At 50.2% G+C, this 24688-nt stretch overlaps 9 protein-coding genes across 9 annotated transcripts; 3 read left to right on the top strand and 6 right to left on the bottom strand.

Moving 5' to 3' along the window:
- Positions 1–266: 266 nt before the first annotated feature.
- Positions 267–2566, bottom strand: KD926_010430 (transient receptor potential ion channel family protein; the record flags this gene model as incomplete). The annotated part of the gene is made up of 3 exons (XM_053095918.1): positions 267–577; positions 641–2188; positions 2257–2566. 3 exons carry the CDS (start codon positions 2564–2566, stop codon positions 267–269), a joined length of 2169 nt encoding a protein of 722 aa, XP_052960088.1.
- Positions 2567–4759: 2193 nt separating this feature from the next.
- KD926_010431 (telomere length and silencing 1 family protein) lies at positions 4760–5921 on the bottom strand (the record flags this gene model as incomplete). Its single annotated transcript, XM_053095919.1, has 3 exons — positions 4760–5004; positions 5069–5457; positions 5530–5921. 3 exons carry the CDS (start codon positions 5919–5921, stop codon positions 4760–4762), a joined length of 1026 nt encoding a protein of 341 aa, XP_052960089.1.
- A 344-nt stretch (positions 5922–6265) lies between these two features.
- On the top strand, positions 6266–7842 carry KD926_010432 (actin family protein; the record flags this gene model as incomplete). Its single annotated transcript, XM_053095920.1, has 3 exons — positions 6266–6308; positions 6406–6904; positions 6966–7842. The coding sequence occupies 3 exons, from the start codon at positions 6266–6268 to the stop codon at positions 7840–7842; spliced, it is 1419 nt and encodes a 472-aa protein (XP_052960090.1).
- A 583-nt stretch (positions 7843–8425) lies between these two features.
- Positions 8426–10433, bottom strand: KD926_010433 (uncharacterized protein; the record flags this gene model as incomplete). Its single annotated transcript, XM_053095921.1, has 3 exons — positions 8426–9454; positions 9514–10096; positions 10201–10433. 3 exons carry the CDS (start codon positions 10431–10433, stop codon positions 8426–8428), a joined length of 1845 nt encoding a protein of 614 aa, XP_052960091.1.
- Positions 10434–11540: 1107 nt separating this feature from the next.
- Positions 11541–13956, bottom strand: KD926_010434 (transcription factor domain-containing protein; the record flags this gene model as incomplete). Its single annotated transcript, XM_053095922.1, has 4 exons — positions 11541–12208; positions 12270–13341; positions 13784–13906; positions 13954–13956. The coding sequence occupies 4 exons, from the start codon at positions 13954–13956 to the stop codon at positions 11541–11543; spliced, it is 1866 nt and encodes a 621-aa protein (XP_052960092.1).
- Positions 13957–14164: 208 nt separating this feature from the next.
- KD926_010435 (uracil-DNA glycosylase) lies at positions 14165–15393 on the top strand (the record flags this gene model as incomplete). The annotated part of the gene is made up of 3 exons (XM_053095924.1): positions 14165–14535; positions 14589–15048; positions 15115–15393. 3 exons carry the CDS (start codon positions 14165–14167, stop codon positions 15391–15393), a joined length of 1110 nt encoding a protein of 369 aa, XP_052960093.1.
- Positions 15394–15780: 387 nt separating this feature from the next.
- Positions 15781–17476, bottom strand: pdiA (protein disulfide isomerase PDI1; the record flags this gene model as incomplete). The annotated part of the gene is made up of 4 exons (XM_053095925.1): positions 15781–16132; positions 16183–16622; positions 16675–17053; positions 17103–17476. The coding sequence occupies 4 exons, from the start codon at positions 17474–17476 to the stop codon at positions 15781–15783; spliced, it is 1545 nt and encodes a 514-aa protein (XP_052960094.1).
- Positions 17477–18337: 861 nt separating this feature from the next.
- Positions 18338–20203, bottom strand: KD926_010437 (MFS transporter; the record flags this gene model as incomplete). The annotated part of the gene is made up of 2 exons (XM_053095926.1): positions 18338–20007; positions 20065–20203. The coding sequence occupies 2 exons, from the start codon at positions 20201–20203 to the stop codon at positions 18338–18340; spliced, it is 1809 nt and encodes a 602-aa protein (XP_052960095.1).
- Positions 20204–21394: 1191 nt separating this feature from the next.
- KD926_010438 (mediator of RNA polymerase II transcription subunit 14) lies at positions 21395–24667 on the top strand (the record flags this gene model as incomplete). The annotated part of the gene is made up of 3 exons (XM_053095927.1): positions 21395–21497; positions 21711–22072; positions 22130–24667. The coding sequence occupies 3 exons, from the start codon at positions 21395–21397 to the stop codon at positions 24665–24667; spliced, it is 3003 nt and encodes a 1000-aa protein (XP_052960096.1).
- Positions 24668–24688: the final 21 nt, after the last annotated feature.

Below are 24688 nucleotides of genomic sequence, written 5' to 3' on the forward strand. Positions count from 1 at the left end.
TAAGTTCGTCCAAAAATAACCGACAGAGATATGTGTATGTCTATATGCCCAACAACCCTCCAAGAAAACGGGAGGTGATTGGGGAAAGCGAAAATGGAGGGAGGTGTGGTGGGAAAACAGATGGAAAAAAAAAATTTTTGAACAAAAAAATGACAAGAAGATAAAAAAGGAAAGAGGAAAGTCACGACAGAAAAAGGAGAGAAGGAGAAGAGAAAAATGTACAATGGTATATATCATAACAGCCCGTGCACACGCAGTGGAATGGCCTAATAGGCAAAGCCATATCCTGGAGTGGTAGCTTTACGCCCATCAGGAGACGCCCGACTTTCCCTGCTGAGTCGGCTTAGACTTCGACCGTTTCGGTCGTCCTGGCCGTAACTCGGATCGACTAGGCGGTCTGTACTCCCCGTGGGACTATGCCGCGAAATGGGTTCGTGCTGGTCGCGATAGGGCTCGTAAGGGCCGGTGGAATTGAATTTATTCATTTCAGCGTAGTCCTTGCGCGGCGGGTGGTCCATTAGAAGTGATTCCCTCGCATCCAACGGCGTGAGATCATCCATATCCCGGTCCAATTTTTCTAAGAGAGCAGTCATTAGTTAATAATGGGATAACGCGACGGCTTCTGTGTTTAAAAACTTACCGGCTTCCTTTCTCCGCTTAGCATGAGGATTCTCCCGGCAGCAGTGGATGATGGTGTTCGTAGCAATCAGGATGGCTAGAATACCTGTCAAAGCCGATTGCACCACGATGAGGACAATTCCGGTCACGGTCTTGGTCGTCTGCGAAAGGCCAAGTTCCTCGACGAAAATCAAGACACAGGCGACCGACAACACGCGGACCACTTGGATACTGATGTTGATCCATTGGCCCGACCGACCAACATACGGCCGATTCCATAACAGAAGCGCCAGCATGAGTGCTTCGACAATGAGCTGACCGGCAGACTGCACCAGGCCGTGGCCGTTACCAGCTGCGATGATACATCCTTTGGCGAACATGTACACGATCACGGGAACAAACAGCCACCAGTAGTCCTTTTTGTAGTTGTCGTAGAAAAGGCTGTATTTGCGCCATGTGTCTCTATTGTCGTACAGACTTGAGGAATCTCCCTCCGACTTCTTGTACTTGCGTGCTAAATGCGTGATCCGGAAACCAAAGAATAACAAAACGCCCGTGAACAGGGCAAGCGTGACACCGGCCAAAATCTTGACGGCCCAGGAATCTCCGTTGGTGAGCTGATAGACACAATACAGTACCCAGATACTGTATAGAATGAGAATCAAGTTGGTAATCGTCCGGGCCATGATGCCCCAATAGTCTTTGCGGAAATCCGTAAGCTTTTGGGGGAATGAGCCATAGAGGGCCCACAGCTCAAGGATAACCTTGACGAGCAAGATGCCGACAGCGATGGCGGCAACGACAATAGCGAAAATCAACAAAACGGTCATGAATATGTTTGCCTGCGGCACGGTCAGTTGCGCCGCAAACGCCTCAATGCCGGACACAGTCTTCTTGAAATCGCTTGTCACATCGCCCGTGACATTGCCAGCAGTCGAGTTGTCATAGGAAGTTGAAAGGTCCCGCGTAGCCAGCTCCGCGGCCCCTACGACCATATTCCATCCTCGCTTGGCCTTGGAACTCGAGTTCGACGATGATCCATCACCATACTCCAGCGTTGCGTTGCGGAGAAACTCGTAACTGGCCTGGGTGAGGTTACCGCCGGTGGACTGTCTAAAGTTATCGATGGACTGCTGCATCTGTCCCCACGGTATTAACCCGGTACTGAAGCCAAAGTTCTTCGAGAAGCTGCGGTACACGGTAGGGTAGTTCACACTGAGCATACCATTGGTTGCCATGGTATGGAACCACCCCATTACATCACCAAAGCCGGGGCTAGATGAATGGGCGCCAGGATGACCTGCAGCGCTTATGGCAGACAATCCGCTTAGCGCGAGGGCCGCGCCTGCCACACCAGCAGCAGCATAGGAGACGCCAGGAATTTGCATGGACTTGCCATTCGACAGCGACGACTGGATACAGGCAATCTCTTTACCGTCATTCTTCGATTTCAACTGGAGCTTTGCCTGTCCATCCAAGTCGGGTATAGCAAAGGCAATGGACGGAATCTGGCTCGCAAACGACTCTGGAATCTGCTGAGATCCAGATGCTGAGAAGGTACCGGAAGGAACTGCAAAGGACATGATCATATTTAGTCACAGGTAATCAAAATTTAGGCAACGGAATGTGGTAACTAACCAGGACACAACTCAGCGACATGATTGTCACTGCTGCAAGGATCGAAGTCCTTGGTGTAAACTGAATTACCATAGGCGAAGACTTCCAAAGACGCAGTGACGTTCTGCTCTTTCTCGTTCGTTCCTGACACATCAAAAACAACTTGTCTTGTAGACTTGGTATAAGTAATATGCATCTTCTGGACCTCAATAGCGGATCCTGTCAGGCAGGTAGATACGCTATCGGTACTGAGGGTATCCGCTGCGAGGATCTGAGCGGGCCAAAGACTCAGCCCGATTAGGGCGAGTCGTGAACAGGACAATATCCGCATTATTGTCAACAAATGTCGCGGGCCAGCCAGGAACGAAGTAAGAGTATTGAAGGGCGAAAGAGAGGAAAAGAAAAAAAAGATCGGAAGGGAGAAAACAGTTGGTGGAACCGGTTAAGTATTAAAATGGTGTAGTGAAATCAAAATCCGCGTTATCTGACAGGCAACTCGGCCAGTTCGCAGTAGCAGGGAGTGTTACAGGATCAACCTGTGCAGAATGAGAAAAGAGACTGTTGATCAGTGACACCCGAAAAGAAACGATCAACAATGCGGGATGTTGGACGAAAGTCCCGAAAAGAAAGAGAGGCAATGCGAGCAAAGCCGAGACAAGTCAGTCCTCTCGCGCTCCGTCTCCTGTCACGCCCTCTCCTTTCTTCCTCGACAAAGCCAAGAGAAGGGAAAGAAGCGGATGGACGAGGCAGAGGGAAAGAGTGCGGGAGCCAGAGGATTGGCAGTAGGGAGAGAAAGTGACTGTTCGCGATTGGATTCGATGGATCGATCTGAAAATGGCGCTTCAAAGGGGGAGAGAGCGACAGGGTGCTCAACGGAGAGGGGGAATCCGTAGCACAGCACCGTTATGTACGGAGTAGATGCCAAACAAATGATAGAATTGGGGGGTGGGGGCGAGAAGAAAGAAATCTCTAGAATCAAATCAAATTGAATAGATAAATAAATGAATGAGAGACCAGATGAAGCAAGCGAGAAAAAAGACGGGGAAGCAAAAACACAGAAAGAGAAGAACAGGAAGAGGATACGGATTATCGAGAGTTTAGTTTGGTGACTGATGGGAAGACCGAAGAACAAGGCAGACCGTGCAGGCGGGCTGGTAGTCCAGTGTCCACGGGTAGGTTAGGTGGTAAGGTAGGTTTGTGCCTAGTAAAAGTCACTACCCGGTACCAGGAATTACCGTACCTGACGTGGTAATCATCATCAACACTTGACCTTTATTTTTTCTACTTTTTTTTTTTTTCTTTGTGGTGCATACGGTGTACAGTATTCAGGCAGGGATCACCCGGTCCGGAGTATAATCATCAATGCGCATGAAATGATATGCTCACTACACTGAGTGCCTTGAAGACAATCTAATACAGTACCACTATACACATACTCGGGAGTATAATATATATAGAATAAATAGCGTGAAAGACAAAAAAGATTTTCCCTCTTTTTTTTTTGTGGAAGCGGGTTGCAATGGGCTTATTATTATTATTATTATTATTTGGGGGGGGCCTATTCACCAGTGTTACTGCTACTAAATATAAGCCCCTAGGGAGAGTCCGTTGCCCCTGAATGTCTCAAGACCAGCCGCGACGGGCGAGTTGATTAACTTGATTGGGTTCGTCGCGGGTTTGGAGGCGTCTAGACTCAGGTCCAGATGGGGCCGCGCCTCCTTGGGCTGTGGCGGGTACCGTACGCCGTATTACAAACACATTACGAGGCACTCAATCTGCGTCAGCTTAAGTGGAAACGAACCCTCAGTCCAGTCCGGCCAATTTCCCTCTGGGCAATTCAGTAGTCCGATGCAGTACATGTAGTACGTTGTAGTACACGGTAGTGCATATGGAGTGGAATATCGGCTTCCCAATCCCATTATCATTCGAAGACCTCGACGCACTAAAGATTCCATAATTCACGATTCACCAGGTGACATGCGCTACTCCGTACTTAAGCTTCCAGCATTCCAGGACGCTAATTCCCTACCGATTGGTTGGCTCCACCCTCTATCTACCTAGATAGGTAGTATCTACACTTCGACACCACACTACCCGGTGAACCGTATGCCCTCCCCTCGAGCAAGGAAGAGTCGATCGAAGACAAGAAGATAGTGCTTTCCCGTTCCATGGTCCGTGAGATCGAACTAACGGCTATCTAGTGGTGGTTTTCGAGGTCCCGCTCCTCTCCAAGTACTGTAGGTATCCGTCGCAGTGCCGTGACCGTGCACTACTTGCTATCACGACCCTCAGCCGATTGTCGCTGCGTTGCTTGCTGCCTGCTCCTCTATGTAGCTGGAGGAGGAACCCATGACGATAGCTCTTTTGTAATGTATATCTCAAATAGTCGGCGGAGGGTATGCCTGGTATGAGGGCCGCACGGGCTGCTTGCTCTCTGCTCTCTGGGGAAGGGCTTTCGGCTTTCTTGTCCTTCGATCTGTCCTTCGACAGCATCGGCGCAACAGAAGGTGGTCGCGGAATATTTTCATTTTCGCCCGGATTTATCCTGCATCTCTCGCATCGCAGCTCTAGCACTGCGACTACCTCCAAGTTTAGGACCGCGCGGCGCTTCCGGCTTGGTGGTTTTGGTGTTTCGCGCTCGTGCCACCCGACGACGGGACTGAATGGCATCGAGGAAATCCCTCCGAAACTGCTCGGCAACCTTGTCATCGGCAGCTTGGTCATCGGCAACGGTCGTATCCTCTTCCGCAGGTTCATCGTAAACATCGACTAGGGAAATGTATAAGTTACTGGAAGCCGACGGAGGGGGGGGCTTCGATGTGTGGCAACTTACGCCTGCTTTCACGCAAAACTTCTTCAACCAGCCTGTCTCTCTGGTCATCCTCACTAGTCCGCCGTTTTTGGTGACGCCATGATTTCCTATCATGTGTGGAGGTGTTCTTCGAGGGAAACTCGTCATCTCGGGGTTGCGCGTCTTCCACGTGGTCGCCACCAGCGAGTCTTCTTGTAGCAGCCTCCGTCCGCGCGATATTCTCCAGTTTGGTCTCCTGGCCGAGATCGATTTCGTGCAGCTTACCCAGTGACGCAGGCTCGCGTTGCGGGAGATCCAAGGAAAGCGGTGCACCGCTGGCTTCCTTTGTCCCGACAGTATCGGAGTCGGTTGCATCCGTCAGCCCAGTTCGTTGATTCCGCTTGGCCATTTCCGATTCTATATACGTCATCCTTATCTTGTTAGCTTCCATTGCAAGGCGGAAAGAGAAGCGTGAGCTAAAACACTAATGCGCGGGTCCGTACATGTGCCTGTCAACATCCACCGTTTGTCCTGTGTGGGCCGTGAACCGATCACACATTGATTGAATTCTCTCAGTCTCTAGTTCTTCCGTAGTTGCCGAAGATAAAGCAGACTGGTTCGCCGTGACTGTCGTTTGCCGCGAGGTGGCGGAGAATTCGATACCACCTTTGCGGGCTCGATGAAGCCGTCGCCGGCGAATGAAGTCATAAGGGGCCGTAGCATCTTGCGGCGTATCTCGTGGGGACTGAGATCGAGACCGAGGCGCAACTGGGAGGCTGTCGTCTGCACCATCCTCCGGCAGGTCCTCAGCCCGGCGTCGTAGGAACTTTCTTTTCTTCGCCGGCGGTCGAAAAAACGTCTCTGACTGAGGATTGGCGTTCGTCTCCATGTCCATACTTGTATTGGAGAGTTGCGAGAGGAAACGATCAACCGGAGGGGAAGGGAGGGTGAATAGGTTGAGGAGAGAGGGTGAAGGGACTCCGGTAGGTAGTCTAGCCTAGGTAGAGTTACCTACAGCTGCGGCAACGCCCGTCCAAGGTTTCCCGCCCGCCGCATCCGCCAAAGGGACCTTTCAATTACTCTCCCACTTAATCCCGTGCTGTCTAGCCAGTCCTTTCTCCCCGGACTTCCACAACTCTGCGCTTGTCGATATAGCCCAAGGCGAATCCGCTGTGAAACTGGAGCAAAGCTGTCCCCGCTTGAACTTCCCGACTTGTCGCGCCCGCGCGTGTTTTCAACATGAACCCTTCCATTCCACCGTCGACGGCCGAATATGGCGGAGGTAAGTCGTCGCCCATGAGCGCCATTTGTTGTGTCTTTGCTTGCATTGCCTGCAATCGTGCGCCATACTCTATGCTAACTATCGCACTCTCGCACAGATGAGGTCTCTGCCATTGTACTCGACCCCGGATTTTCAACAACTCGCGCAGGCTTTGCGGGTGAAGACACGCCAAAATCTCTGATCCCTTCGTACTACGGGAAATACACCTCCGACGGACAAGAAAAGCTCATCTTCGGCGACGATGTCTTCGTTACTCCGCGCCCCGGTCTGTCCATTCACAACCCGATCGGCAGGGATGGAATCGTGGAGGATTGGGATATGGCGGAGAAAGTATGGGAGTACTCCTTCACGTCGCGACTGACGGGTGCAAAGCCTGGGAATCCTTTTCAGAATGGCCTGAACGACGTCCCGGACGGCGAGCTGCCTACGGAGATGGACGGTGTGGAGGCTGAAGAGAAGCCTCTTTCAGATAGTCCTCTCCTGATGTCTGAGTGCGGCTGGAATCCCACCAAAGCGCGCGAGAAGACAATCGAAATTGCTATGGAGAAATGGGGCACACCGGCCTTTTACCTCGCAAGGAACGGTGTTCTTGCGTCGTAAGTTCTTGTCTCTCTTTCTCGAAGATTTTGTTCGCTCACGCTCACGCTCCCTCTCTAGCTTCGCTGCCGGCAAGGCGTCCGCCTTGGTGGTTGATATAGGCGCTTCAAACATATCTGTAACCCCGGTGCATGATGGCATGATCTTGAAACGCGGGGTTCAGCATTCACCCCTGGGAGGCGATTACATCTCAACGCAGATTCGAGCGTTCTTCAAATCGAACACCCCGCAGCCTATCACCATCACGCCTCACTACCTCATATCCTCCAAGACCGCCGTGGACGCAGGCCAGCCCCCGCAGGTTAAACTCAGGACATTTCCGTCGGAGCAAGCGCCCGACGCTTCCTATCGGGAACTTCTTGAAGAGCGGACTCTTTCGGAGTTCAAGGAATGTGTGGTCCAGGTGTGGCCGGGCCCCAACAAGCTTCTTGCCGCTGGTCCGAACGGGGTCTCGAACGAGGAGATCGCCAAAAGCAGCCCCGGGCGTCCGTTTGAGTTCCCTGACGGTTATAACCAAGTTTTTGGCGTCGACCGCTATAAGGTGGTTGAATCCTTGTTCGACGCCAAAGCCGCGATTCACGATCCCGAATCGACATTTCCCGCTCCAACTCAAGCCCAAACCGTCCCCGAACTCATCAAGAATGCATTGAACAATGTAGACGTCGACATCCGTCCCCATTTGCTCGCTAACGTTGTCGTGACTGGGGCATCGACCCTACTCTACGGTTTCACCGATCGACTCAACCAGGAGCTCATGCAAACCTACCCCGGCCCACGGGTGAGGATTTCGGCGCCAGGAAACACGGCTGAGCGTAGATTTGGCTCCTGGATCGGTGGCAGCATCCTGGCCAGTTTGGGAACCTTCCATCAAATGTGGATCTCCAAGAAGGAGTACGACGAGCACGGTCCCAATATTGTCGAGAAGCGCTGCAAGTAGGGCGGGGGTCTTGTTTTCTTTTACTATATCCATTCTTCACCCATCATTTGTCGTGCCTTGCATCCTCTGGTAGTTGTAGGAAACTCATACTATACATATCAATGATGACTCGCATGTTCTGCCACATCCCCAGTAGAAACCCCAAATCTGCTTCGGAGTTTCTTGGGTCGAATTTTGTCTCTTGGGTGCTCTATAAAAACAAGGCCTGGGTATGCCAGAACAGTCTGTACGATTAATGTCTTCAAGTTGTTATTCTCTGTCTGCAAGTGTGGTATATGAAGATGCTATTATTGCTATTACATAAAAGCGGTAAATTCACGATAGGTCTGTATTCATTCTGCCCATTTGTATGGGCAAGTAGGGATATAAGAGCAAAAATCGACGCTTCAAAGTTCATTCAGCTTCATTCACGTGCAACAAAGAGCTTGAGCCCAGGGCCAAACTTATCCGGCAAGAGGCTGGATATTTCAAACCCGTCCAGTTCGATTTGATTTTTACTGGGTCATTGGTGCGACCAACTGAACGGTTTGAGGGGATCTCAGTGAATGTTTTTCTTCTTCTTTTTAGATTTTAGTCAAGTGCGCTAGTTCTGATGCGATACTGACTGGTGCGGTAGTGGAGGTGGCACCAACGGAAGCGCTGTAATAATCGATTGCGTATCTCCTTCTGGGGATTCAATCTCGTCTTGATGCCTAGAACCGCCAGCCTCCTCGAGTCCACGAGCTAAGCTTATGGGGTCCGAGAGGACGTGGATTCGAGGAGCCACATCACGCCTTGGTTTCAACGAATAAGTGTTCAATGATTTCGTTTCGTCTTGTAACCAGGCCATCTGTGTTCCCAAGTCATCGTCGAGGAGGTTCGTCGGTTGGTCGTCACGGTTGCCAGGGTTGCCAGGGATTTTCGACGACCTATCACGAAATCTACTCCACAGATCACCCTTTGTCTGGCAATTCTGACTCGCAATCTTCTCTTGTTGAGGCCGACTCTCCCATGCATCCATAACTCGATCTCCTTTGAAATACTGCAGGAGTTGCTCTTTCATTGTCTCTCCTCTGGTGGACGCTTGCGCTGTGGAGGGCCTTTTGGACTCAGGTAACATTGCCACGTGTTGCTGCTGGTCTTTTCTGGGTTTACAAAAAGCTTTCAATTGTTCGACAGACGTACTTCGCGCTCTGAGTGTTCTAGAGGGCGCTGTGGAGGGTCGCATTGGTGCTACCCCGTCATCTTCGTTTTGGCTTTCCCTCAAGGTGGGTTTGACCTTTGAAAATCGACTGCTTGAGCGTCGCAAGTTGGATAGTGAAATAATGGAATTTGCAGTGTTCACAAAACCGTTCATTGATCTTGACCGGCTTGGCAGGGGGTTATTTCGGTAACAATTGTCAGATGACTTGGAGGCCCGTAGATTTGGGACACTCTTCTGCAGCATTCGGTGAGGTTCAGCTTGCCTGGGCAGTGGCGGCATGCTCGTTGTTACCGGGAGCCCTGGGTCACATGGCAGAGGCTTTTCTGGAATCGAGGGCGTCGAGACTCTGATGGACAGTCCTCTCTCGAAAAGACGATCTCGAAGCCGTTTGCCTCCAGGAGAAGCATTTGAAGAACGCATCAAGGATACCTATAGCATTGCGTCAGGATTCAAGGTGTGACTATAGAAGGGGTAAGGCATCTTACTACTTCCTTCCTGCTTGCCACGCCCACGCGGTGTTGCATTTCGGTTATGGTCAGGCCAAGCTGCAAGAGTGCGGACTCGAGGGCAACACCTTTTCGGCGGAGTTTGGAAAAAGCGGCATTCCACCCCTCCGTGTTCGCCAGCATCGCATTGTATACAGCGGTGATATTGTTAGATAGGGGAGCATTCTGTCTTGCGGAGCCTCCAAGGTATTGCCAGAGAGCGCTAACTGCCGCCTTTCCTTTCTGTATATCTTTGAGGGTGTCCCTGACGGATTGTGCAAAGCGGTCAACGGCATGTTCGATCATTTCGTTATAGCCGATCATGGCACGGCGGAATTGGCGGTCATTCAGCATCTCGTCGAAGACTTCAAGATTCCCAAGTGGGAGGCTAAGATACTGGATCCGAGTGCGCACGTCAACCTGGATTAGGAGAAAGTCCTCCGTCGTTCTTCCCAAAAACCCATCCATCTCGTCAACATGAGCTTGAAGGATTCTCAAAACTTCTACATCTGACTTGGCCAATCGTTTGGTCAAGAGACTAACGCCGAACGTCATTTGGGAGATAAGCTTCCAAAACGGGTGATACCTGTCGACGGTCAGTCTTGTTGGACCTATGCTTTTGGAAGACGGCCGAGTGCTTGCCTTTCGCCGGCCCTCTGGCGCCATTTACGGCCACAAAGTCGTTCATACTCGGCAGATTCGAGTAGATCCTTGCGGCGGGACTGAGCATCTAGCTCCACTACCCACTCACTCCGAGTGACTTCGAGAGCCTCTAGCATGGATTCTTCAAACGGGCCCTGAAGCTGGGGAATAGGGTGGGCCGGGGTTCGGTCAAGATGTTTTTTGAATGCACCATGTTCTCGTTCGGATTCTGCACCGGCAAAAGTCGCAGATGGTTCCGGATCGCTGGATGCTGGGGCCATGAATGAGACAGTAGCAGATAGGCGAAGCTATCTACTGTCACCAAGATTTCTCCTCTATCCAACTTTCTAGATCCTCTAGGCTATCCACCTGCGCATACCAGAGCGGGCAGGCAATGAAACCAATTACTTTTGCGAAGGCGGACTCCAATTTAATAGCGCGCAGTCAAGGTCCATCAGGCTTGGTTACAGCTCAAGTCAATCACATTCCAAGGGTTCTCCTGTCCGAAGTGCTTCAAGAAGTCATCTGTAGACCTTCACGAAGCAGCAACACAGTACCTATTCGGTTTAAATGATGCGACACACGATTCAGCGTTCGAGGTGGAACACAGAGAGGCAAATAACTCAAAGGCCAAGCATGATCTATAGGGATTCGATCATACACGAGCGGAAAAATAGAAAAGAAGACAAAGAGAATTGTGTGAGAGCAAACGAGAGGGGAAAAAGAAAAGAAATTAATTAGATCCAGGAGATAAAAATAAAAGTCAAAAAATGAGAAATGGAATGATGCCAATTGAGTCCCAAAACGAGGAAGGGAGGGGGAGAAAGAGACCTGGGAACAATGGGCCTGAAAGAAAAGCTATGAGTTGGTCGTTGATCGTTGATCGTTGATCGCTTGAGTCGTGGCGTGTCAAGCGAGCGAACCAAGAGTTCGGTCGAGACCAGAGAGGTCTGAGGATGTCAGACCCTCAATTTGAAACCTGAGACCGTGGACGAACCAAGTGGGTGGGGAATTTGGAAACGGGAGGGAGCCGACCCGGTCAATCAGCAAAGCAGACGAGGATGAATGATGATGATGAAAGGGGGGAGAGGAAGAAGAGGACTCGGAGTAGCGAAAGGAACTAACTAACTGAACAGGCCTTAGGCCATATCTTGATGCCTTAATAGAGAGGATCATTTGACTCACGCCGGACTACTAAGTACTAATCTACTTTCCCGCCATCAGGCTATTGACCCGGTGTAGATGACTCGATTGAGCAAGTTTTGTTAATGGTTTAGAGGGTCAAGATTAGAATGGTTCCATTCCATTGTATAACGATCGGCAGTTCATTCCGTCTCCACCGATCAGTTCGGGATTGATGCTTGCTCGTCGAAACTCCAAGCAGCACGTCACGGATGTGTGTCCGAGAAGAACACAGGATCCCAAAAATTCGTGGGTAAGGATAAGTCTAGAAAGTCACCAAACAACATGTCAATATCGGCAAATTCGCCGGGTTCGCTGTCGTCGGGCACCAGAGGCCTGTCAGGGGTGGGTGCGGGTATTGACGGGTCGAGAGGCGCTTCGCCGATACGCCCAGTGTCTTCAAGGAACGAGAATGGCAAGCATGAAGCGGGACTCTCTGGCTGCTCGGATGCAGCAGACATGGTCTGAGATGTCCCCTGCGATCTGAGGTCCCGATTACTATCAGATCTCACGTTCTGTAGGACCAATGCCCTGCGTCCCAGCCGTGCCATTGCTTCTGCAGAATACCAGCAGCTTCCTATGTCTTCTAGTAAAGAACAGCAGGCCTCTAGGCTAGCTTTGGCTCGGTTAAGTTGAGTGATCAATTTACTTGACCGAAACTGCTGGTACGCGACGCCCATCGATAACGCTAGTGCATAAGGGACAATTGGTAGCGGGGGTAGCTGTTGACTACATTCAGTGGCAGCAATGGAGTATATTCGAATGGCTGCGAGATTCTGCCGAGTATAAGATGGTTTGGAGCTGTCAGGACGATCGGATGGTTTATATCTACAGGATAGAATCCCAACGGCATGATAAAAAAGTTCGAGGAAGCCTGGGATTCATGTAAGCTAGGCGGTATATATAAAGATCACCCCAAAAGAGGGTAGACGCACCAAGTGTAGCAAAATCTACATCTTCTCGTACGTTGTCACCAATGATGTCTTCAAACGTTGGAAAGTCTGCCTCCCAACCCACTATATGATCCGTGGTTGGCCGATAGAACGAAATCACGCTCGAAAGCAACTCTGTGATGGCAAACCAAACATCAAATGCCCTTCTAGCGCCGGTAGTCCTAGTTTCGGGCTTCTCGATACCAATGTCGCGGTCTGCGAGAAGCACAGGCCGGCCGCCTATGGATGCATGCATCTTGTCCAGAGTCCATAGGCACCAAAATAAATCCCTAGTAAAAGTAGCCCGATCCGGTCTATCGAGATGTAATCCTAAAGTCTGCGCCTGATGAATCGCCTGACAAAGATGCATAGAGGCAGCTTCTGCTCCTTCATAGCCTTCACAGTGCAAAGACATGAGCGCCAATACACGGATCCGAGTGATCCGGTCTGATTCGAGCCCGTCATTCATCACGAGGACGAGGCCTTTGTATATTTCGGAGCAGAATTCCCTTGGTGAGAGGAGAGAGCCGTTGGCCACCAGCCGAAGGTGGGAAATGGCTGCACTGTCTTTTGCCGCAACGAGACACATGGCTTTTTCTAGGAATACAGATGCCGTTCCCGCCGCGTGGGCACAGGAGAAAGAATACTTATCAACAAGGGGGAGGATATGGTTGACTTTGGAGGTATAGATCGGAATCAATCCATCTTGGGTTGAGAGGGGAAGGCGCTCGAAGGCCCTGGTTATGGATGCGCATCGATGCTGTAGAAAGGATGCTAGAGTCTGTGATCGGCCTTCTTCATTGCTCTGTGTAGCAGGCGAGTTGATCCAGAGTCCGATCCGGTCACGAAGCTGGTTCTCGGGCATGACGTCCAATCTCTCCCGAATTGCAGCTTCAGGGTTGAGATCCCCTACGAAACGCTCTGTGTGAAGGGGTTCCGAGGGTATCATATCGGGCGTCAGCGCACCTCTCTCAGCATCCGAGGAAGTGGCTGGTGGCTGCGGAGTAGTTCCATTGTGCCGTTCCCCGGAGCATTGGCTCAGGCCAGTCCCAGTACTCAAATGACGGCAGCGCTTCTGTTTTAGATCGTAGCCATTGCGAGATTAGCTTTTGAACTCCAGAGCACCCTATAAGCATGGCGATCAGGGACACGTAGCCGCGTGCATAGATGAAATGCGTATACATCAAGGTATCATTAATGCATGAGAGGATACCGCAGATGGAAGCAAGCTAGAAACCAACCAACCTTTCTTCGCTGACAAGAAGCGCATGCACGGGGAGCTCTAGTCCTGCGACGCGCTTGGGGAGAATCAGCAAACCAGGTAAGCTCCATCACGCCCTCAGGTGCCTATTGGGTAATAGGGGAGATCATCGATCTAAAATTCATTGATGAAGCCAAGAGTGGATTGGTGATAAGTGGTAAAATATGCACCAAAGATATATTACCTTACCTTACCATACTGGGTACCAGATACTATACACGGTGTACTGTACTGTACATATACTGTACCTACATACAGTACCGACCCATCCAAGCTCTTCCTTCACACGCGCGACGCCGGACACGCGCGACGCGTCTTTGGAAGATCTATCACCTTTCTTATCATGGTAGTTATCTACCTTATCCAGGCCGCTAGAGGTCTAGGTAAGAATCGAATTTCCAAATCTACCAAATCTACCAAATCTACCATTAATCTTGAAGTCACACACAATTACCTACATACCTACCTAATATCTGTCAAATCCTTCGTCCTCAACCATGTGAGTCGTCTACGTCTGCTACATTTACTTACAATTTTTCTGACACCTTGATTGCTTCATCTTCCAATCGCAGATATCAATCATCTATTCCCCGTCACGTTTTCTGTTGCCGCACACGAACGCACACTAGGAAGCACCATGACTAGCCCTACAGGTGTGAAACGCAATGCCAATCATTTGACAGCCTCAGCCACCGACTCGAAGAAGCCCAAAGCCAATGGCAGCATCACATCGTTTTTCGGTGCCCCGAAGGCCAAAGTCAAGACGGCTGAACCCAAGTCGTCAACCCCGCCTTCGTCGACTTTCAACAAGCAGAAGTGGATAGCGTCGTTAACCCCAGAACAAGCGGAACTCCTTCGGCTCGAGATTGAAACTTTGGACGACAGCTGGCTGGCACAGCTGAAAGACGAACTAGTTACACCGGAGTTTCTGGCGTTGAAGCAATTTCTTGAGAAAGAAAAGCGGTCTGGGGTTAAAGTCTTCCCACCGGAGAACGAAATCTATTCCTGGTAGGCTCATCCGAAAAGACAAAGTTATCAGCACGGTGCTGAAAACCCGACAGGTCCCGTCATACACCTCTACACACGGTGAAGGCAGTCATAGTCGGTCAGGATCCCTATCATAATCACAACCAGGCCCATGGCTTGGCGTTTTCCGTTCGCCCTCCCACTTCGGCTCCTCCATCTCTCGTCAATATTTACAAGGGTATCAAGAATGACTACCCCTCCTTTGAACAGCCGCCGAACAAAGGTGGTTTACTCACTCCATGGGCGGAACGGGGAGTCTTAATGCTTAATACTTGCTTGACGGTTCGCGCGCATCAGGCCGCCAGCCATTCAAACAAAGGGTGGGAACGGCTTACTCAAAAGGCCATCGATATAGTAGCACGTGTGCGATCTCGTGGGGTGGTATTTCTTGCCTGGGGAAACCCAGCAGGCAAGCGTGTGACGAGCATTAACCGGCAGAAACACTGCGTGCTACAGTCGGTCCATCCTAGTCCGCTCAGCGCGTCTAGGGGCTTTGTAAGTGGCCATTCTTTCGATACCGCTCTTTGACTTGAATCGTAGTGATCTAATCTGTGAATTCAGTTCACCAATCAACACTTTAAGAAATGCAACGAATGGTTGGCTGAACGTTATGGGGCAGACGAAGTCATTGATTGGAGTTTGACATCAAATGTGAAGACAACCTCTCCTTTGGCCACAATTCAGAGTCCCTCCGTTGTTGTTGATAAGCCAAAGACCCCTACAACGAGAGGAACTGCTCCCACACCGTCAGAGGAAGCAGACGGCGATGCGCCACCTGACGAGTTCGATGATGACATAGACGCTCTGGAGGCTCTGGCTGCAGCGGAGACAAGCGATTGAACGGAAAGGATATTGTGTTGTGCTCGAGTGCTGCTGGTGATGCGGGTTATTCTGTTACAGCTCATATCGGTGAGGATTTAGGTATCAGCGAGTTGTATACGTGCCGGGGTTTTTGTCCGTTGGAGTTTATCGGTTGTGTAATTAAGGAATCTTGACAGGTAATATTGTCTTCTAAGTCCGTTATTCGTCGGCCTTTGGGGGGGTAGCTATTATTATTAGTTATTCTCTACGAATTCAAAGATGTGGTCGGACAAGATGTGTTAGTATCTACGGCAGTAGAAAATTCGGGGTACACAGAGCGACATAGCATGGCAAGTACTACTACTGGCAAGACAAATTCAAGTACGTTCAATTTGAAGATTACAGATCTCGTTAATTAAGACAAGTTTACAATTCATCGTGGTCGGCCTTGTCATCAGTGGCGGCCGGAGCCTCAGTCTCGCTAGAAGCAGAAGGGCTTTCGGCGGCCTCGCCGCCTTCCTCGGCGTTGACAAGAGCATCAACCTTGTGCTTACCATTCTCCTTCACGAAGCTGACAAGATCCTCAAGGGAACGCGACCCAGCGTATTCAACAGGGGAATCCTTGCTGCCGGCAGGGTAAAGCTTGATTGTGGGGAAGCCGGTGATCGCATCGGGGACATCGTTGGCCGTTGCATCAATCTTAGCAATAGTGACCTTAGAGGCGAGATCGGGAACGTCGGCATAGAGGCTTGCGAGTTCCTCGTACTTGGGAGCGAGACTAGAACAATTAGCGACCATCAAACCTAGTTTCCGGGTATGGTTACTCACGCCTTGCAGTGCCCGCACCAGGGAGCGTAGAATTCGAGAAGAACATCCTTCTCATTGTCAATGACAAGGTCCTTGTAGGAATGGGCCACGACAACAGTCACAGGGCTGTCCTGGGTCTCGGGAATTGGCTCGGACTTGATACTGGGCTCGACCTTGCCGTCAAGAACATCCTGAATGAACTTTCCAACATCCTTGGCGGTGACCTCCTTGGACTGATCATAAGGATACTTGGCCTTCTTCTCGGGGTCTTGGATAGCAAAAGCGGGGAACGTCTGAGGATCAAGGTTGAGGTTTCCAGCATGAGCTCCAAACATCTTGGCATCAATCGTGGCGATGTTAATGAGGCCCTTGTGCTTCTCGGCGATGGGTTTGAATTCCTCGGTAAACTTCTCACGCTCCTCAGCCGTTTCCGCGAAAATGTAGGCGAGGGGGACGCCAGCCTATCAAGGTCAGTCAGCTTATTTGGGGAAAGCATAGAAGAGGATGACTCACCGTGATATAGCTAGAGTAGGTCTCTGGGCCAATCTCACCCACAAGAGGGGTACTGGAAGTCTTCACCCAAGTCAGAACAGCATCCTGCTCAATATCACCCGTGTAGATGGTCTTTTTCTCATCGAAGTCTTTGTAAAGGACAAGCGAGGGTTGCTTGACGCCCTCAGCCTTTGCGATAGCCGCATCGTCAGTTGCGGCGAACAGATAGTTGTCTCTCTGCGCCTCTGCCAAGGCCATGAACGCCTCGTTGGCGGCCTTGTCGTCAGATCCGAGGTAGCCAATCACAACGATTTTGTCCATGGTCTTGGTATCCTCGAGGTTATCTTCAGTGACGCTGGAAACGGCCGGAAGGGACTGCTTGATCATGTATGACACGAGACTGGTAGGTCAGCATCCTGTCAGGTACAAAAAGAGAAGATAAAACTCACGCCTCAGTCTGACGAGCTCCCTGGTAAGGCTTGCTGGAATCAACGCCGCGGAAGATCTTCAGGGTGGGATAACCCTCTACTCCCTGGTCCCGACAAAGGTCTTCCTCTGCAGTGCAATCAACCTTGACCAAGGGGATATCCTTCTCCTTCAGCTGAGTGGCAGCCTCCTCATACTTGGGCGCCAGAGCCTTGCAGTGCCCACACCAAGGTGCATAGAACTCCGCCAGTACTAGATCATGCTCATTGACGAAATCGTTGAACGTGTCCTGGGTCAGTGATTTCACGTCAGAGGGGACATCAGCCTGGGCATCGCTGGCAGACACCACCGCCGAAGCGCCCAAGAGGCTCAAGGCCCAAGGCGCAAAAGATCGCATCTTGTTGTGTGGATGTCACGAAAAGCAGAATCGAATTTGGTCTGAGCAAAACAAAAACTAGAACCGACAGGTGCCCTATCCTTTCCAAACAGCTTTTCGTTGGCAAAGGAAGCACAATAAGGTGATTGATGAAGCTGTAGAAGCTGGGTGGAGGAAGGAGAAGAGGTGGTAAGAGAAAGGTGGCGGACGCAAAGGTGAGAAGGCCCGTTAAGTATTGTATGGGCTGGGGGAGTTGAGGACAGTTTGTTCTTTCTGCTGTTTAGCTAATCTGACTGGTTCATGCTTGAGAGGGGCGGCGCCCGGTAGTCAGTCAGGTACAGCAAGGGAGACTCCCTGGGTACTTAGGCAATACCTACCGGGAGGAGTCTAGTACCTGGCTGGCTACTCCCTAAATCCTCCTATCTAGTACTTGAACCCTGAAAGTAGTAGGAACCTTTCTGAAGAGTCTGCCTGCTTAAACTCCGTAGTAGTCCCTTAGTATCCTTCAGGTACATACATATACACCTAGTCACCTACGTATGTACTATGTATGTACTGTATGTGCCTACACTAGTCTCTTCATGGTAACCAGCTACCGATATGGTAAGGGCGGTTGGTATGTACCTTGGTACCCGATACCTAGGTATCTTTGGTAACATACCTACTTCGGTACCTAGTAACGTAAGGGACCGGGTCCCCTGGATCCAGCATGCTTGTTTATTATTCCAGAGCCCGGACAGCTGGCACCGTCTGATAGCTAGTTACTACGGAGATGGTCTACCAGCGGTTCGTACCCAAACAGACTGGGGTGGACAATGGATGAATTACGGAATATGAAACATGCGGATCGGTCTTTTCTGATTTTCCCCTCCTCATTGTCAATCAATGCTCGGTGTGGGCCACGGCCTCTTCATTTTCTGGTTGATCTTGTGGAGTTGCACCGTAGCAAGGTGTGTCCCGTGTGGAGTGGCCCGCCAGTTCTACCGAAAGCGCGTAGGCATCCCGTTTACCTCGATTGACGTCAACGAGAAGCATTAGCGGCAGTGGAAGCAGTATCAAGACGGCAAGAAAGGCGAATGCTGGCCGGATCTCACCATAACGGTCCGTGATTATTCCCACGATAGCGGGCCCGAAAACACTCGACCCCTTGTCGGTGATGGCATAAAGAGCAAAGAAGGCCGTTTCGTAGCCGGGCGGGATGAGCTCTCCAAAAAAACTTCGACAATATGACGACAAGCCTCCCATAACAAGGCCATAAACAATACCCAAGGGAAACATCTCCCAGGGTTGCTGGAGTCCAAGGTACCCCAAATTCTTGATTGCCGGGATAAATCCCAGGAGACCATAGAGGGGCACGATCTCAAACAAGATAATACATGCAATTATTGTGTGTGAAGCACGCAGGTTGAATATGCTTGACACATAGCGCCAGGAGAATGCCCCGAATACCCCGGCAGCCATTGTCACGACATTTATCATGCCCAATGCTGCAGGCTGCATGTCCAATTGGGTTTTGGCAAATAGAACAGCAGTGCCACTGACAGTGGCAATTCCGTCGCTCAGTAGAAACCACGCTGCTAAGAACAGTAATATGTCTTTCAGGTGTCGAGTTCGCATAGCAGTGCGACCAAGGGACTTCCAAGCAAAACCCACGTAGCCAATCCAAGAGCGATCTTGCTTCCCTTCATCGTGCGGAAGAGGAGGTCCTGGTCGTGGACGAAGCCAAAGTGCGGCGGGAATGGTGAAGATAAACCACCAGAGTCCGATGAGAAAGAGGACAAGCCGCAGAGAAAAGGTGGTTTGTTTAGTAGCAACGACAGCCAGGATGCAAATCAATTGTAATATCACAGAGCCAATATATCCGATCCCTATTCCATAAGAGGATATCTTAGTCGAGAGCTCTAGTGCCTGCGAGGTGTCCCCGGGAGGATCTAGGCTGTGTTGTCTGCGTTGGAGAAGCGGTGTGATCACGTCGATATCATCTTGGCCATCGCTGTTTTGAACAGAGCAGTCCTCTCTCGTTGGGGCGTAAGAAGCATCTGCACTGACTGTTCGAAGCACAGAAGAATGCTGGCGGACTAGCAGGGGCAAAAAGGAATTCAAAAGAACAAATGATGCCCCAAAACAGGTGTTTGCCACTATTCCGAACAGACCACCGACAATGTAAAGCCCTGGCACAACTCCAAGAAACAGCATCATCGTCAAGGAGCCAATAAAAGCAAAGGTAACCAAGAGAGTTTTGCGGTAGCTCCCATGGTCTGCAGCACCAGACATAGATATGATCAACATAGCCTGCACAAAGACACTCAAGGAAAATGTGTACATAGCAAAGCTTGCCGTGTTAATTTCGACACCGAGAATCAGTACAATGCATTGGCCAGTGGCTAGTGTTCCATAGCTCTCGCTCGCATCAGTAGTGACATTATAACTCCACGAGTCAAGTAAAGATGGTTGCCTCGGGGTTTGCCAATCCACACACGGCGTCACCTTATCTGATAGAAGGACACCACGGTCACGAGCCATTTGCTCCAGCGTAATGGGGAGGAACGACCCTACGTTGTGATTAGCCTCGACCTGCATCAGCCCACCTTAAACTTGGGAGGGTATACCCATTGCGCACACCGCAAAGACTTCAGCTGCCCAACTATAACTGAGCCATCCAGCAAGCTCTCTATTGCTCGTAGGTCGTGTGTCATCACCAGGATATCGAGAGCGCGAGGTTATTTCGGCGCTTTCATCTTCCCACATATTGAGTCTCTTTAATAAAACCTTGCTTTCATATCAAAGGGCCGGGATTCTAAGTTAGCTCGTGGGTCGAGAGGACGAAATGTCCGCCTGGGTCGTCCGCGTAAACGTTGTGGAGCAGTGGCGAGTCAATTAGGTGGTCGGTCGGCCACTATGAGAAGGAAAGGGGCGATGAGCAAGATAAATACTAGATAGCTAAAGATGGTGATCCTGTAACTTAAGAGGATGCAGGTAGCACGGAGCTAGCTTTGGGCCGGCCTTGTGACCTGTGACATTGGAAAGCATGACTAGTACCTGGTATGATCTACGCTCTAGTGGTAACCGATCATGGGGCCTGCATGAAATATTACAGTAATTATATATCTCGGTATCTACGGTACAGTATTATATACCTACCTAGGTATGTACTCACTTACCATACCCAACGTCTTAGTTGTAAGCAGGCATCAAGGCATGCACAACCAGCCACTGAGGCTGATACCCCGAGGCTCGTGCATTTGCGTCGCATCCATCCGCGGTATTCATTCATCATTACCTACGGATTTCATTGTCCAACAAGGTTTCTTCTGACAACACAGACGCTCCCTATGAATGAATTCTCCCTAATACTTTACAGACAGGGAATTGAATTCCATTCATGTTTTGTTCTATTGCAACAATCATCTTGATATCATTCAAGCTTCCCCCCGCCTTTGTTCCCTAGTAATCCCCTTCCATACCTCCGGAGATCTTGAAGGTGCGAAGCTTTGTCTACATTCCACTTTCTGGTTTGGGATCAAGGCAAGAAGAAAAAAACTGCTTCACCTACTTGGACCTTCAGCTCGGTCTCACCTCATCACCAGTGCTAATATCATCTCTCCGAAGAGATTTTTTTTCGCCTTCCAATTCAGTGTACTTCGTATCTGCGACAACGCATCTACATACCTTTCCACGAGGGTACAACGCATTCAACATTGTACTGCCTTCGAACGATACCTCAAACGATACTGCAAACAAATCCTTCATTCCAACGGAGCCGATCGTTCGCGCCCACTGACAGACTTATGGCACCACACTGAACCTCTCAGAGCCAAGCGTGTGCCATCGGCTGTCTTCCTTGCCCCAGTGCCGGATTCGGGGGGTTGATCTCAAAACCCGTGCAGGGTGTGGAAGAAGGAAGAGAATTCTTAGGTAGCCGCGAGCGCGAGCCTAGACATGCCGGGTGTCATCATGGACAATGCCAGTATCGTTAGATCTGAGCAGGGCACAGACGCTATGAATGGCATGTCCACCTCTCCTGGTGACAGCAACCAAGGCGGTACAAATAAGAGTCCTGTTTATACGAACGGAGTGTCTCAGAAAGTAGACTATGGAAACCAGGAACACAGGCCAGCGTCAACCAAACTTGCTTTGAGGATGAATGACAGGGTCCCAGAGTTGCCACACATAACTCAAGGCTTTTTCCCATTCTCAACTTTGGTCAATAGATCTGTGCAGCAGTGCTGGAACGATCTATCTGACTTAATTACAGATTTGGCGGATAACCAGATCCCGTCTAACTATGTTTCGTTCCAGTCAGCCAATGGAAAATCATCGGGCAACCAGTCTTCTGAAAATATACAGAAGAAACTCCGCGTTCTAAACTTCGCTCACGCGAAACGAGCTGAATTTATTAAGCTCCTCGTTCTCTCTCAATGGAGCCGACAAGCGGCCGATGTCAGTAAGCTAATCGACCTACAAAATTTCATTCGCAATCGTCACCAATCCTACGTATCTGCCTTGCAATGGATCGGAGACTTGAAACGGAACCTCGTTCAAGCCCAAGTGGCAAATCCGGATTTGAAAACGGCATTGGAAGTCTTGTCCAAAGCCAAAATCACGTCAATGCCAGATGTGTGTTTCATCCCCATCCCTGATATCGAAAGTATATTCTAATTCGTCGTCATATAGTTTGGCTACAAGCCCCCAAGGTCTTTGACCGCTAAGAGCACGCTTAAAAAATTAAGGAAAATCGACAGAATCCTTAGCGCCCGACTGGCATTACGTGAAATAATCCCCCGCTCCTTTCAAACTTATCATGTTCATGATGGCCGTGTCACATTCATTGTATCCGGCGAGTTCGAGCTCGACCTTTCGATAGGGGAGGCAAACGAGTCGTCTCAATTCTACTTTGTTGACATTCGCTTTCTGTTCCACCCGTCGGCTTCCGTTCCACAGGGTCGAATGTTCAACGACCTCGAAGTCAAAATCAACGACACGCTTAAGCATGGTGGTTTGACTGGTTGCTTTGATCTGCTGCACAGTCTGGTCCTGACTAACAAGATCAACATCCTGTTCAAACAAGCTGTTGAATTAGCAAGAGGTCTCTGGTCAAATGTTTTGCGCATTGAATTGTTGCACAGAACGCTTGTTGTGCATTATTGGGCTCTCAAGCCAGGAACTAAAAGCTGGCTTGAATTGGGGATTAAGCGCGGTCGAGGCCATAGCCATGGTGTTCCATATTTGGGACTGCGCTGGTTACGGGATGGACAGGAGATTGATAGTGCTGGTGTTGGTTTCGACACCGTGAACCTCTCTCTGGAAAGCGTCCTCCGAAGCGTCATTGCGTTGCACACGTCCCATATCTTATTTGCCGCGCATAACATACTGAGCCAAAGTTTTTTGTTTGCAGCTGGGATACTCAGTTTGCAAACTCAGCTGACTGGAATTGAGCCTGGGGATTGTCAACTCGATGTTCAGCTCACTCCCTCAAGGCATCTCCGGGTCTCAATCGAGCCCATGTCAGGGGCAGTAATTTTATCGGCTCGCCCTAGTGCTCTCGAACGACCAGAAGGCGAAAGAGGCACCGAAACGTCCTCGGCCGATGATATCGTTTCCCGTGTGTCTCGACTACGTTGCATTGCGGCTATAGAAGAGATCGAAGCGCATGTCAAAATGCTTGGTTTCGAGTCCGTCAACCCGAGGGGGTTAAAAATTGACGTCCGAAGGGTGTTCCCGGTCAACGTCATGCGGTTTTCGTTCTTCTCGCACCCATACTGGGAGCGTAACTGGATTGTGGCGGCCACAAGTAGCATGGATGGCGACAACTGGTGGGTAATTCAGCTTCCGACACCGACGTTGGCAGACGGGCATTCAATACACGCCACTGGCCAGATTATTGGCAGTGCACTTTTACCTTTGCAGGAGCACATCAGCGATACGTCATTCGCTGATATAGGGCATTCTCTTTCTGGTATTCTGGCTATATATGCCAATGCGCGCCATATGGCTGATTTGCTGTCTTCCCCTTTTCATCCACCTTTGCACAAATTGGTGTTAGGGCCAGATCTTCGAGTTCCAGACCTTTTCATTCGGTACAACCCGGCGAACCTCCCAATAACTTCTCAACTAACGTTACCTGGCGGGTCAAAAACAAAGGGCCTGATTAAAAACACAATCCGCCTTGCGTTCCGTGGGGTCGAGCCCCGTAGCAAAGTCGCCATAATGGTGGCCTACGGCAATCTACTTATCCCTGCAAAGGCTTTCAGTTTACTGAGCGCGAAGTGGGATCGCTCGCTCGCCTTTTCGAGGCGAGACCGTGGCTTTGCTATTCGTCTTCTTGCTCCGCCTGGTCGTCCTGTGACAAATAGTCTGATGGAAAATCTGCAGCGGCTAGAATGTGTTCTATCAGTCCTTGAGACTCTTCAATGCAAGAAAATGGAACCACGATCCTTGTCATTATCGCGAGTTGCTTTCGCATATGGTCCAGAAGGGAGTCTATCTTCCCACCTTGATATTGAAACTCTACCTCGCAAGGGACTGGATTCATCTCAACCGCATCCCATGTTTCATTTGCGCCTGAGCATAACCTTTGCCTGCTCGAATCCCCATCGCCGTATTCAAGGGCCCCTGACATCTATTTTGAATCATTCTTCTGCCGACACCAGCCTCGATGCTGTCACCGAACTTCTCTCACTCACGCTTCCTCTGATGCAAGCATTCGATCAAATCATGCTCAATCAATCTTACAGAGGGCACCTGAAAATGCAGGTGATTGTCCGCAATGCAAAAACCTTCATTATCCACTATCCGAACCAAAACCTCCGCTTCAGCTTAAGAGCTGGCCAAATCAAAGAGCAACTGATCTGGATTCTTCACTACACGGGCGGCCCGCAGGATCCCTTGCCCAAAAATCTACCTGACCCGGATTTCAAAAGTAGACTATTCAATTCCAAGGGAGACGGTTGGAAAGGGCTCGGTAGCGGGGTTGTTGCCGATGTTGACAAGGTCGGAAATCTCATCTTGGAGCTTGACAAGTGTATTACTAGCGGTCAGAAGGATGTGGCATCTCATCTTGTTACTCATTCTGGTAGCGATTCGATGCATACTCAGGCAGATCCCCGTCTGACAGGAAAGGGACCTTCGGCCAGGATGAGCAACAAGAACGGATCACCAGATACCGACTCTGCCCCTAGGTCACTTAAAGAGGATGTTATCATGATTGATTAAGGCGTGGCTTTTTTGGTTCAA

The sequence above is a fragment of the Aspergillus affinis genome (assembly GCF_023601865.1).
Source record: "Aspergillus affinis strain CMG 70 chromosome Unknown NODE_7_length_541545_cov_85_609384, whole genome shotgun sequence".
Taxonomy (NCBI): Eukaryota; Fungi; Ascomycota; class Eurotiomycetes; order Eurotiales; family Aspergillaceae; genus Aspergillus; species Aspergillus affinis.